At 36.6% G+C, this 13,990-nt stretch overlaps 2 protein-coding genes and 1 long non-coding RNA gene across 5 annotated transcripts in view; all 3 read left to right on the top strand.

Annotated features, from left to right (window-relative positions):
* The window catches only part of LOC144428084 (S-phase kinase-associated protein 2-like), a 97,222-nt gene that overhangs the window by 51,218 nt on the left and 32,014 nt on the right, over positions 1 to 13,990 (top strand). The gene's annotated exons all lie outside the window — the stretch shown is intronic.
* Positions 1 to 13,990, top strand: part of LOC144428090 (uncharacterized) — a 90,572-nt gene that overhangs the window by 45,499 nt on the left and 31,083 nt on the right. The gene's annotated exons all lie outside the window — the stretch shown is intronic.
* LOC144428079 (solute carrier family 22 member 15-like) lies at positions 6,262 to 13,957 on the top strand. Of its 3 annotated transcripts, XM_078116755.1 has the most exons (10): positions 6,262 to 6,359; positions 7,830 to 7,915; positions 9,589 to 9,840; positions 11,439 to 11,635; positions 11,840 to 11,943; positions 12,182 to 12,253; positions 12,324 to 12,488; positions 12,639 to 12,768; positions 13,070 to 13,173; positions 13,704 to 13,957. In XM_078116755.1, the coding sequence occupies exons 6-10, from the start codon at positions 12,187 to 12,189 to the stop codon at positions 13,742 to 13,744; spliced, it is 507 nt and encodes a 168-aa protein (XP_077972881.1). In that variant the 5' UTR covers positions 6,262 to 6,359; positions 7,830 to 7,915; positions 9,589 to 9,840; positions 11,439 to 11,635; positions 11,840 to 11,943; positions 12,182 to 12,186; the 3' UTR covers positions 13,745 to 13,957. The 3 variants fall into 3 exon arrangements, with proteins under 3 accessions (XP_077972881.1, XP_077972880.1, XP_077972882.1); XM_078116754.1 differs by lacking the exon at positions 9,589 to 9,840; XM_078116756.1 differs by lacking the exons at positions 9,589 to 9,840; positions 11,439 to 11,635.

Raw genomic sequence — 13,990 nt, 5'->3', positions numbered from 1 at the left:
CAAAATAAGTTTGGGCTAGATCCAACAGCAATAAGTTTTGGCTTAGACCCTTGGGCTAGGATCAAACAAAAATAAGTTTGGGCTAGATCCAACAGCAATAAGTTTTGGCTTAGACCCTTGGGCTAGGATCAAACAAAAATAAGTCTGGGCTAGATCCAACAGCAATAAGTTTTGGCTTAGACCCTTGGGCTAGGATCAAACAAAAATAAGTTTGGGCTAGATCCAACAGCAATAAGTTTTGGCTTAGACCCTTGGGCTAGGATCAAACAAAAATAAGTTTGGGCTAGACCCGAAATAAATAAATTTTGGCTTAGACCCTTGGGCTAGGATCAGACAAAAATATGTTTGGGCTAGACCCAACAGCAATAAGTTTTGGCTTAGACCCTTGGGCTAGGATCAAACAAAAATAAGTTTGGGCTAGTCCCAACAGCAATAAGTTTTGGCTTAGACCCTTGGGCTAGGATCAAACAAAAATAAGTTTGGGCTAGACCCAACAGCAATAAGTTTTGGCTTAGACCCTTGGGCTAGGATCAACATAAATAAGTTGGGCTAGGATCGAACAAAAGTAAGTTTGGGCTAGACCCAACAGCAATAAGTTTGGCTTAGACCCTTGGGCTAGGATCAAACAAAAATAAGTTTGGGCTAGATCCAACAGCAATAAGTTTTGGCTTAGACCCTTGGGCTAGGATCAAACAAAAATAAGTTTGGGCTGGACCCAACAGCAATAAGTTTTGGCTTAGACCCTTGGGCTAGGATCAAACAAAATAAGTTTGGGCTAGATCCAACAGCAATAAGTTTTGGCTTAGACCCTTGGGCTAGGATCAAACAAAAATAAGTTTGGGCTAGATCCAACAGCAATAAGTTTTGGCTTAGACCCTTGGGCTAGGATCAAACAAAAATAAGTTTGGGCTAGATCCAACAGCAATAAGTTTTGGCTTAGACCCTTGGGCTAGGATCAAACAAAAATAAGTTTGGGCTAGATCCAACAGCAATAAGTTTTGGCTTAGACCCTTGGGCTAGGATCAAACAAAAATAAGTTTGGGCTAGATCCAACAGCAATAAGTTTTGGCTTAGACCCTTGGGCTAGGATCAAACAAAAATAAGTCTGGGCTAGATCCAACAGCAATAAGTTTTGGCTTAGACCCTTGGGCTAGGATCAAACAAAAATAAGTTTGGGCTAGATCCAACAGCAATAAGTTTTGGCTTAGACCCTTGGGCTAGGATCAAACAAAAATAAGTTTGGGCTAGACCCGAAATAAATAAATTTTGGCTTAGACCCTTGGGCTAGGATCAGACAAAAATATGTTTGGGCTAGACCCAACAGCAATAAGTTTTGGCTTAGACCCTTGGGCTAGGATCAAACAAAAATAAGTTTGGGCTAGTCCCAACAGCAATAAGTTTTGGCTTAGACCCTTGGGCTAGGATCAAACAAAAATAAGTTTGGGCTAGACCCAACAGCAATAAGTTTTGGCTTAGACCCTTGGGCTAGGATCAACATAAATAAGTTGGGCTAGGATCGAACAAAAGTAAGTTTGGGCTAGACCCAACAGCAATAAGTTTGGCTTAGACCCTTGGGCTAGGATCAAACAAAAATAAGTTTGGGCTAGATCCAACAGCAATAAGTTTTGGCTTAGACCCTTGGGCTAGGATCAAACAAAAATAAGTTTGGGCTGGACCCAACAGCAATAAGTTTTGGCTTAGACCCTTGGGCTAGGATCAAACAAAATAAGTTTGGGCTAGATTCAACAGCAATAAGTTTTGGCTTAGACCCTTGGGCTAGGATCAAACAAAAATAAGTTTGGGCTAGATCCAACAGCAATAAGTTTTGGCTTAGACCCTTGGGCTAGGATCAAACAAAAATAAGTTTGGGCTAGATCCAACAGCAATAAGTTTTGGCTTAGACCCTTGGGCTAGGATCAAACAAAAATAAGTTTGGGCTAGATCCAACAGCAATAAGTTTTGGCTTAGACCCTTGGGCTAGGATCAAACAAAAATAAGTTTGGGCTAGACCCGAAATAAATAAATTTTGGCTTAGACCCTTGGGCTAGGATCAGACAAAAATATGTTTGGGCTAGACCCAACTGCAAAAAGTTTTGGCTTAGACCCTTGGGCTAGGATCAACATAAATAAGTTGGGCTAGGATCGAACAAAAGTAAGTTTGGGCTAGACCCAACAGCAATAAGTTTTGGCTTAGACCCTTGGGCTAGGATCAAACAAAAAAGTTTGGGCTAGACCCAACAGAAATAAGTTTTGGCTTAGACCCTTGTGCTAGGATCAAACAAAAATAAGTTTGGGCTAGACCCAACAGCAATAAGTTTTGGCTTAGACCCTTGGGCTAGGATCAAACAAAATAAGTTTGGGCTAGATCCAACAGCAATAAGTTTTGGCTTAGACCCTTGGGCTAGGATCAAACAAAATAAGTTTGGGCTAGACCCAACAGAAATAAGTTTTGGCTTAGACCCTTGGGCTAGGATCAAACAAAATAAGTTTGGGCTGGACCCAACAGCAATAAGTTTTGGCTTAGACCCTTGGGCTAGGATCAAACAAAATAAGTTTGGGCTAGATCCAACAGCAATAAGTTTTGGCTTAGACCCTTGGGCTAGGATCAAACAAAAATAAGTTTGGGCTAGATCCAACAGCAATAAGTTTTGGCTTAGACCCTTGGGCTAGGATCAAACAAAAATAAGTTTGGGCTAGATCCAACAGCAATAAGTTTTGGCTTAGACCCTTGGGCTAGGATCAAACAAAAATAAGTTTGGGCTAGATCCAACAGCAATAAGTTTTGGCTTAGACCCTTGGGCTAGGATCAAACAAAAATAAGTTTGGGCTAGACCCGAAATAAATAAATTTTGGCTTAGACCCTTGGGCTAGGATCAGACAAAAATATGTTTGGGCTAGACCCAACTGCAAAAAGTTTTGGCTTAGACCCTTGGGCTAGGATCAAACAAAAATAAGTTTGGGCTAGACCCAACAGCAATAAGTTTTGGCTTAGACCCTTGGGCTAGGATCAAACAAAAATAAGTTTGGGCTAGACCCAACAGCAATAAGTTTTGGCTTAGACCCTTGGGCTAGGATCAACATAAATAAGTTGGGCTAGGATCGAACAAAAATAAGTTTGGGCTAGACCCAACAGCAATAAGTTTTGGCTTAGACCCTTGGGCTAGGATCAAACAAAAAAGTTTGGGCTAGACCCAACAGAAATAAGTTTTGGCTTAGACCCTTGGGCTAGGATCAAACAAAAATAAGTTTGGGCTAGACCCAACAGCAATAAGTTTTGGCTTAGACCCTTGGGCTAGGATCAAACAAAATAAGTTTGGGCTAGATCCAACAGCAATAAGTTTTGGCTTAGACCCTTGGGCTAGGATCAAACAAAATAAGTTTGGGCTAGACCCAACAGAAATAAGTTTTGGCTTAGACCCTTGGGCTAGGATCAAACAAAATAAGTTTGGGCTAGACCCAACAGAAATAAGTTTTGGCTTAGACCCTTGGGCTAGGATCAAACAAAAATAGGTCTTGGCTAGACCCAACAGAAATAAGTTTTGGCTTAGACCCTTGGGCTAGGATCAAACAAAAATAAGTTTGGGCTAGACCCAACAGCAATAAGTTTTGGCTTAGACCCTTGGGCTAGGATCAAACAAAAATAAGTTTGGGCTAGACCCAACAGCAATAAGTTTTGGCTTAGACCCTTGGGCTAGGATCAAACAAAAATAAGTTTGGGCTAGACCCAACAGCAATAGGTTTTGGCTTAGACCCTTGGGCTAGGATCAAACAAAAATAAGTTTGGGCTAGACCCAACAGAAATAAGTTTTGGCTTAGACCCTTGGGCTTGGATCAAACAAAAATAAGTTTGGGCTAGACCCAACAGCAATAAGTTTTGGCTTAGACCCTTGGGCTAGGATCAAACAAAATAAGTTTGGGCTAGACCCAACAGAAATAAGTTTTGGCTTAGACCCTTGGGCTAGGATCAAACAAAATAAGTTTGGGCTAGACCCAACAGAAATAAGTTTTGGCTTAGACCCTTGGGCTAGGATCAAACAAAAATAGGTCTTGGCTAGACCCAACAGAAATGAGTTTTGGCTTAGACCCTTGGGCTAGGATCAAACAAAAATAAGTTTGGGCTAGACCCAACAGCAATAAGTTTTGGCTTAGACCCTTGGGCTGGGATCAAACAAAAATAAGTTTGGGCTAGACCCAACAGCAATAAGTTTTGGCTTAGACCCTTGGGCTAGGATCAAACAAAAATAAGTTTGGGCTAGACCCAACAGCAATAAGTTTTGGCTTAGACCCTTGGGCTAGGATCAAACAAAAATAAGTTTGGGCTAGACCCAACAGCAATAAGTTTGGGCTAGACCCAACAGAAATAAGTTTTGGCTTAGACCCTTGGGCTAGGATCAAACAAAAATAGGTTTGGGCTAGACCCAACAGCAATAAGTTTTGGCTTAGACCCCTGGGCTAGGATCAAACAAAAATAAGTTTGGGCTAGACCCGAAATAAATAAATTTTGGCTTAGACCCTTGGGCTAGGATCAGTCAAAAATATGTTTGGGCTAGACCCAACAGCAATAAGTTTTGGCTTAGACCCTTGGGCTAGGATCAAACAAAAGTAAGTTTGGGCTAGACCCAACAGAAATAAGTTTTGGCTTAGACCCTTGGGCTAGGATCAAACAAAAATAAGTCTGGGCTAGACCTAACAGCAATAAGTTTTTGCTTAGACCCTTGGGCTAGGATCAAAAAAAATAAGTTTGGTCTAGACCCAACAGAAATAGATGCATCGCGTTTGTTGAAAATGCCGGCTTTTTCTAATAATAAATTTTTCTGCCCCCAAATTTTCAATCTATTAATCTCTATTTTACTACATTTGTGTTCAAGGTAACTCGCCCGATCTAAAATACCACTCCAATCCGCGGACATAATAATGCGAGATCAACCGCCCAATTATATTAAGTTTTGATATGTATTGCGCTCATGCGAATTCGTTATCGTCGTTAAAAAGATCTGGTATAAAGTCACGGAAAGAATATTTAATTTAGTACAAAGAAAATAATATAAAGTATATTGGTAAATCAAAAATACATATTCTTCACACGCTCTTGAGTCAGTTGTCGAGATTACGCAACTTGTTAAAAGAGCCGACTTTTTCAACAGATAATATTATTTAATGGTTTTTCTGTCAATTCATGATCGATATACATATTTAAAATGGTTTCGTTATTATTTGTGATCAACCAGATCTGCGATTGTGTCGATAAAATATACATACGACTGTGAATGGCGAAGTCGTACTCTATAAGTTTTATGCCCAAACAATCAGAGCAATAACGCTATGAGACCAACACTCTTACAGCGCCATCTTAATATAAAGCAACATGCTCATCACAAAAGCATTTTTTCAATGCAAAAGGGAGGAGAGCGCGAAGTTTGTAAAAATTTTCAAACGGTGGCGCGCTCAAAAAGTTTGAGAACCACTGGCTTAGACCCTTGGGCTAACATCAAACAAAAATAGGTTTGGGTGACCCAACAGCGATAATACATCTCAAATTTGTCAAATTTGCAAGAATAGAAAGACTGGGATCCATAATTAGACTATGAGATAACAAGTGAACTTGGTATTACGTAGAATGAGATTATGTTATTATTATTTATTTATATTATTTTGTTATTGCACTCATATTTAGGATATATGATATTAGGTTGTGCACTGCATATAGAATCTGGGCAATAAAAATTTGAGTTAATACGAGCCTACTAAAGATTGTTTAGTCAACTTTTTTCTGTAGAAATTTCCCACTTCAATTTTCAACAACCTGAAAAATCTGGAATTTGAAATGAAAATATGATGAACCAAAACTCTGATTCGCAAAGTAGAATTTTTATAGTGCAATCGCCAAGTTGAGCTAGAACAAGTTTGCAAAATGCAATCAATAATATATTGTATATTATGATATATATATATTAATGGGTGTCTTATGACTTGAAACCTAATACTGACAAAACAATATGATCTTTAATGCAGCAAGTTCAATATTAGTGACAGACCCATTAGTTATGATACATACAATAAAATAAACTCTCGGTTTTTAATGGGCACTTGCGGAACCCTAGATCACTGCAAACCCCGATTGAAAACCTCTGCGTTTGAAAGTAGTTGACGATTACTCATCTCCATAATCTTAAAATCAATTTATTTGCGGATTCTATTTTTTCAATGCGGTAGCTTTTTTTATCAATATTCACTTCACTGGTTCTCAAATTTAACACTTGTCGTTTTATTTTTTATACAGACATTCATTTCATGATGAAAGTATTGTGGGCAATTTATTTGGAGCGTATATCATTCTTAGTTTGCATCTACACTTTGATGTAAGTAGAACTTTTATATTCTACTTTCCCTAAAGTCTAAAATATCTCTAGCTGTAGAAAATTAGAAATATAACTCAGGTCATCCAGAAATTGTACATATATATGCTAAGGCAGTTTAGTATTCAAGATGTTTATTTGGTTGGGAAAAAAATACAACTTAATAATGGTAACCATGTGATAGATCTATCGTCACAAAAAAGCTATCCTTGTCTAAATCCTTGATTTTGAAAATCATAAAATAATTTTTTGGTGATTGCTGATCCTAGCATACTGAGCTTCTTTGTAAGTAAGTTACCTATTGCTAATTAAGACAGCAGTAATAATTAATGACAGTTAATAATATGACATTCGTGTTCATATATAGTTCGGTGCAAATAATTAAAAAAAAAACTATATATAAAAGTTCTTAATAAAGGGTAAGCTTCAAGTATTCAAAGGCAATGCCCAAAAATGAATAATCTCTTGGAGTGACAGTAGTGAGAAGCATTTTTAAAACTATCGTATAAGTTCGTGAAACTGTATAAAAATAAGGTTTCTCCAGGTTGTCAAGGATTCCTTGAAATAATAGTCTTCTATAACAGCGCTTCTCGAACTTTTTTATACTGTCGACCCCTTACAGTACCTCATACATTATCATTACCCCTCAGAAATACAATGAATTGCAAAGTTACAAACAAATTTATCGACAGTCATTTAAACACCGTAGATCTGTGGCTCTTTATCCTCGAAACTCTGGATCTCGTGATTCAAATTGGTTACAGGCTGTAACAGCAGTTTTCTGTTAGAAGTATTAAGATTTAAAGAAAGGGAAAGCATAAAACCAACCCTGTGTATGAATATTTTGTCGAGTTTGTGCTGCAAGCCTGCAAAGCAAAATAAAAATTTTGTTTTTGAATATTTATACTAAAAATGAGTAGTTCAGGGTCTGTATTTTTCAATGTCATGAAGGCTTTTTTAGCAAATGTAGATGCAAAAGCAGGGCTTTTAAATCATCTTTTCAGGCTTTTCTGCTCTGTTATAGTTATTTTGTAACCTTAGTTATGTTTATCCAACAATATGCTGCATGGCATGTCACATCTCTGTCTAAGCAAGTCGTTGGTATTAAAAAGTGTTATTGGTAGGGATGGCCAGAACTGAATAATCTACTATCACGAATACTCACTTCTCGAAATAATGTATTGTGTGGTTTCATAAAAATATGCTTTTACACTTTATTTGGTGAGTGATTTAGCATTTGATTTTGTGGAAACTTAAAAATATTTACTAGGTTCACCAGGTTTAGTAGACTATGTCGTTATGTCAGTCTGGACAGCGGAATGTCCATGCATCCAAAAACAAATAACTGACTATTTCCATACCTGACCTGAACTTGTAACCGGACAAGAGGCTGTGTTTTTTTGCCATATGATTAAGCCATCTTATTCCCGTTCCTCTCTCCCGGAATAAATATGAAAATTACTTTTATTTCAGTAGCCAAAGAGTGTGTTTGGGTGTCTTGCGGCATTGATCTAGCTCCACTCTGTTAGATTAGATCATTACACATGTAAGCTGACTGGGTAAGTGGAGCTTTTACGATTTTTATCTTATCAATTGTGTGACTTATATTTATGATTTGGATGCGCACACAATAGATAGCCTATCTGTTAGAATAGTCAATATTTATTGGGTCATCGAATCTTTCTTCGGATGACCCAATAGTGCAATTACATGTTTACACGCATTTCACATATTTACCATGAAAATACCTTTGTCGAATCGGATTCTAGTCAGTCTGGTTTTAATGACAAGTGTGCGATTTGGTAGCGCTGAAGGTAGGACAATGTATGCGAGCGAATGCAGAGAAAAATCACAATAAAAAATATTGAATAATACAGTCACTATAATGATTGAATTAAAGGAGCTAACAAATTCTAACATTACAAAGTGACCAATCATAGAGAACACGCACCTTTCGAATCCTCATATAAACGCCAAAACTAAGTCTCACTGACAACTAAATGAGCCTCACTTGCAACGCTACTTTTTCGTGCCAGGATTCCGAAACTTGCATTTGTATGGCACTGCTTACATGGCGAAATTTTCTAATGGGATTCAGGAAATGGAATTCTGATTTGCCGCCCAAATTTTGTGAAAAAGGTCATGGAAGCGACTGTGGATTGGATCTGCCGCAATCGTTCAATATAATTTCAAGAGCAAGATAATTATTGAACTTATACTCGAAACAGCTAATAACAAATGCAGTAAGACAGACGCAATCCACTGTTGCTTGACGATAATCGGCGATCACACACACAAAGGAAAATAACGAATAATGATATACAGTAGAGTCCGACGTAAAAATGTATCGGTATCGGCTTAAAAATGAACCGATATATGCAGCTCTCTGATCTCATCCAGTATGCTTTGAACTATGAGTTATTATAGTGGGTGGACGTGGAACATGCATGCGTCATTTACTGCCTCATTCAATTCATTACAGTTAGTATAGTGGTTGGGTGATTGCCTATAGATGTTCATTGCGTGGTGCGCTTGTGCACAACGAAATGTCTGCTATAATTTGCCTAATGGGAGTGCTAATCATCTTTGCATGCCTACAAAGATAAAATGCATATTACATATTTTGGGATAAGCGCTGCTTTGGAAGAAATAATGTTCACTGTAAATACTATTCGCAGACAAATATTTTGTCCCGTTTCGACCACTCAACAAAATTGTATTTACATTGATGTAAATTACGTGTTATTAGAATATCGCTGATGTCGACAATTTCAAATATCGGTGTCAGTGCCTTTTCATTGACATCGGTAGATCTCTAGTTCAAAGTGTAGAGCACTGCAACAGAAATAACTAAATTTAATTTTTGTAACACTATGAGAATCGCTGTATAGACAATAAAGACACAATGCTATTTCGAAGCCGATTATAAACAAACAACAATCTTCTTATAAGAACGTAGGTCAGATAGCGTGAGAATTAAATATGCAATTATAGTAAATAACGAAATCCACTTTATGGTATTACGCATACCTCTTCATATTAGTCCTGAACAAGTTATTGATCATTGAAAACTTTTTATATATACAAATTTTAGTGGTTAGGTGGAGATTTATTTTATTGCTGTTGTGTTTGGCCATGCTCACCCCGTTAAAATGCGCAGCCTGTGTTACTCACAAGTAAATTACTTCTTCCTACATCTAAAGGCAAAATTTATATTCCATGTAAAATTCAGCTCTTCTCCGTGGGTAACATAACTTGGAGTAACAACCGCTTCAAACAAATCAGCAACGTGGAAAAACTGCGGTTTCGAAGTTCCATGATATCCCGGATCAACTTGGAAACTAAGCCATTTTGGGTTTGAAGTATATCCAGGAATGTAACCATGAAAAGATCTTGCATTGTAAATAGCTTGCTTTAAATCGGTAATAAGGCTGTAAGCTATTTGCCAATGCGAAGACCATCATAACAACACGCTCTAAAGCAGGTAATACTTGAACAAAACCCCACTTAAAATCAGTTTGCGGCGGGCTCGACAGTTCGATGAAGCGATGTGGGCGGGATTTGTACGCTGCTGCTCTAGTGTTCGTAACTATATATTTTGCCTGCTGAACAAATGTCAATATTGCAATATTTTTTTCCGTGTACTCAAGGTTCGGGATGTATTTCATCAACCGGGTACCTTCCAATTCCACCCACACCCTTTTCGGCAAGACCAAGCGGTTTATCGGTTATTTACAAATGAATATAAACGATATAATTAATTACACTATGATTACACAGGAGTGTGTTCACTTGATGCGTCTTTATCCTTAAGTCCAACCCAACAGTCTGGCATTTGATATAGGTTAAGATCTGGAAGCTTCGCTAGCTTAAAAAATATTTTAAAACTATCGTTGGATTTTAGTTTGTTAAACTTAATCGTTAGTAGTTACAATTTGCCCCTGTTGCTTGTGCTGTGCCAGTGAAATATCACCTATTTGATATATAAAATGACATTGCTATGCATACATACAGAGTCATTTTTCTTTTTCATCAAACTTGAAACCCTGTCTTAATGTTTTTCCGACCAATACACATATATGAAATTAACTTACCAAAAATAGAAAACCCAACAACGATAAAATACAATAAGCTCTTTTGTAAACAGATCCAACTACATTCAGAATTTTTTCTATACTTCTCATTTTATTTACGACAACCGATCCATATACCTTGCAAGAATTGCTACTTTGGTTGTTCTGAATCGCCGTCGTCTACCTCCCGACTTTACGTCATTTCAACCGTAGCCTACTATTTAGTGCAATTATGCGTGATTTTCTAGAATACGTGTTGGAGTCGAAGGCAACGATATTTCAGGATCGAGTTTCACAACCGGTCAACAGCTTTGCTTCGTGTATTTATTTAATCGTGTAATTATCCGCCTTCTCAACTCGTTCAATCTGTCTGTTCTAATTTTGTTAGAAATAGCTAAAGCGACCGTGTCAGAAAGTTATATCTAGATGTGACTTTAAGTCAGCAGATTTAATCAATCGACAAGACCGGAAACTACATGCACAATGTCAACAAAAAGTTGCATTGGTTAACAAGCAACGCTCCACTTCTGTGATAATAATAATTCTATGTTCGGCATAATATGCAAACAGCCATACATTAACCGAATTATCGACAGATTACGTGCGTTCGCTTCAAAATATATTTAAATTCCCCGTATAGTAATACCACGTACAAAGTTATTGGGTCGTCATATCGCCAGCGGCTTATTACAGAAAATTAATCAAAAGAATTTGTTGGCGTTATAAGAACCGAATCTAGACGAGATAGCAACTGAGAAATTATGTAAATATTTTAAATCTCCAAAATATTGAATGTTCTAAAAGGCGACCAACAAAAATCTTAACGTTTCACTGTCATTGTAATGATCAGATAAATTGATAGAGTATTCGTGGAGGTATTAGCAACTGAAGTTGAAAAGTATTTTCATACCAGCTAAGATAGCAAAAATATCATTATAGATATGTTGAAATAGTATGCAGAAGTACAAAATTGCACTATACTATAAATGTTATTTTCATTTACCTTCAGGTCCAATTTCAAACTCTGGTGCTGAAACCTTGCCATGTATATGCAGACATAAAGGCAGTTAAGAGTGATAAAATTGATACTATAAATACTAATATATATATTTGATGAATAATATTGATGAGACTCTTAATAATGAAGTGGGGTCGGTCTCCAGTCGAGCGTATATTTTTCTCTCTTCGTTGGCTTTCCGTTTTTCGGTAAGAAAAATATAGTAATTTGCGAATAGCTGTAGGATTTTCAATTGAGACTTCAATAACTTAAATCTAACAAAGCATTGCATAATCAGTAGCAAGTATTGGCAAAAATATAGAATCGTATATATACTAAACAATACAAAATCGCATAGTAATGAATATTTTAAACAAAAATCTGACATAGTATAAATATTTTTTATTATTTAGTTGTCGAAACCCCTGATGTGATTTTATTGGTGTTTTCTGCTGCGCCGTCGACAGCCTTTGATGACAATCCACACGCTCAGGGCGCAGAAACCATTGTGTCCCAGGTAACGTAGTTTCATTTTATTAAGTGAACAATCTAGGGATTTCCCGTTTTTTTTTATATACATTGATTTAGTAATTCACGTATTTTGGGATCATGTTATGTAAAATTTGATTTTCAACTAATATTCGAAATCACTATAGTTAGTCGTTATGCTTTCTTTATTGCAAAAATACTTTAGTGGGATTTAACTAAAGATCGCAGTTGGATACCAGGCTTCCTACAATCAATTTTTTACGTAGGTTTTATGCCTGGGACTATCGTTTTTGGACAATTATCCGATCGCTATGGAAGAAAGAAAATTTCGGTTATAGGTGAGAAAATTTATTTGCCTTTTCTGCGATTTTAAAGTAATTAAAAAGAGCATTTGAAATATATTTTCAGGATACATATTAGTTCTGATATTTCAAGTTATCACTGGATTTTGTCAAAATTGGCAACAATTTGCAGTATGTAGAGCTATATCAGGCTTCCTTGTTGGCGGTTTAAGTGTTGTGACAACTATACTTATACAAGAAACTACGGGATCGAAGCTTTGGGTCCTGAACGGTGAGTACAAATGACTCCAATTCCATTTACTGGTACAACAGGAATTGCTTATATGACTTTCATATGATTTTAATCCAAAATGAATAAATAATAATTGCGAAAACCAATAAGCTCGACAACAGCTATAGGACTGAATGAATCTATTTTCAGGTGCTCTCGGTGCAATAGGATTCACCGCAAATATGTTAGCGTTTCTATGGGTTGCCTATCTTTATCCTAGTTGGAGACAAATGTATTTTATTACAACGATACCTGGAATTCTTGGATTTGTTTTTTTATAGTAAGTGAAAAAATACGTTAGTAAATATATTTGAAGATATAAATCGCATTTTCTCAATATTGATAAAATATGGCAAAGTCCGAGGGAAAGCGAATGGATCTCAAGCTTTTATATCGAGGATGTTCAATTTTTTGTATTATTCAACGATGGTGAATTGGATATAGCATTGTGAAATATTTATATATCCCGTGCTAGTTCTGTCGAAATGCCAATATTTTCAATACTGCTAGTCTATACATTAGTAAAGTTTAAGTGCATATTACATGAAATTGATGCAGAAATTTAGCTTAACACCTTTCAGCATTGTCCCAGTGTCGCCGCGTTGGCTGTTGTCTCGCGGTAAACCAGACAGCGCAGAAGAAGTGATGCAAAAACTATCAAGGTGGAATGGATCGCCCCACACAGGTATTTTATATTATATATATATATATGTGATTATGAACAAATATTTTGGATGCCCGCAAATTTGAATATCACTCAAAGATATTTGCTTACGAAAAACAAAAAGTAAATCACATGTGTAATTGCTGTCTGTGAATCAGTGTTTACAGGTTCTGTATTGTTGGTAGTACTCGCTATGTATCTGTTGGAAATGACAATTTGTGAGTTTACAAATTCTTGTAAGAATTGATGTTCTCAAGTCTAATACAAATATAATGTAGGGCAGTATTACAGTCAACTTAGCGCAGTAACTACTGCTTCAATATTTTATTCATAAAACTTGGATTTTATTTACTCCAAGGCATATTTCGTTTGATTGTGTTACTTGTAGAGTCAAAACATTAGGTATGTATATACTGTTGGATTTTGTATGTTTTTAATCTATATCGTTCTGATTGATTTCAAATGCTGAAAGTTGTGATATTATAATACAGAAAAAAATTGGGTTGTCTTGCCGTATAAAATATTTAGTTTATGTTCATTGTTTTCGGCAGATGCCATGATCCTGACTTCATTCCCAGTTCCATCGTGTTGACTGTTTTGAACAAACTACACAGATTTTTAGTTGAATTTCATTGGGACATAGCACTTTACGGCACAGATAATATGCTGGAACCCCTTGCTCTCTAATATCAAACACTAGTAACTGGTTCAGAAACAAATCGTTTTGTTCGTGACAAGACTTGTTTATTGGGGGTGCGTTGTCGAAGATCTTCAACCATTAATATTTAGCTACGAATGTAAACTTTTTCTTTTCTTCTGAAAAGCCGAGAACATTTGA

The sequence above is a fragment of the Styela clava genome, chromosome 10, assembly GCF_964204865.1.
Source record: "Styela clava chromosome 10, kaStyClav1.hap1.2, whole genome shotgun sequence".
Taxonomy (NCBI): Eukaryota; Metazoa; Chordata; class Ascidiacea; order Stolidobranchia; family Styelidae; genus Styela; species Styela clava.
Note: the sequence above shows the minus strand (reverse complement) of the source record. Positions and strands in the feature narration are given on the sequence as shown.

Bases quoted from the DNA above. Each gene is read 5' to 3' on its own strand.
- LOC144428079 (XM_078116756.1), top strand. From the start codon at position 12,187: ATGCCTGGGACTATCGTTTTTGGACAATTATCCGATCGCTATGGAAGA. The intron at 12,769-13,069 runs GTAAGTGAAAAA...AACACCTTTCAG, and splicing joins CTTGGATTTGTTTTTTTATA to CATTGTCCCAGTGTCGCCGC. The intron at 13,174-13,703 runs GTATTTTATATT...TGTTTTCGGCAG, and splicing joins GAATGGATCGCCCCACACAG to ATGCCATGATCCTGACTTCA.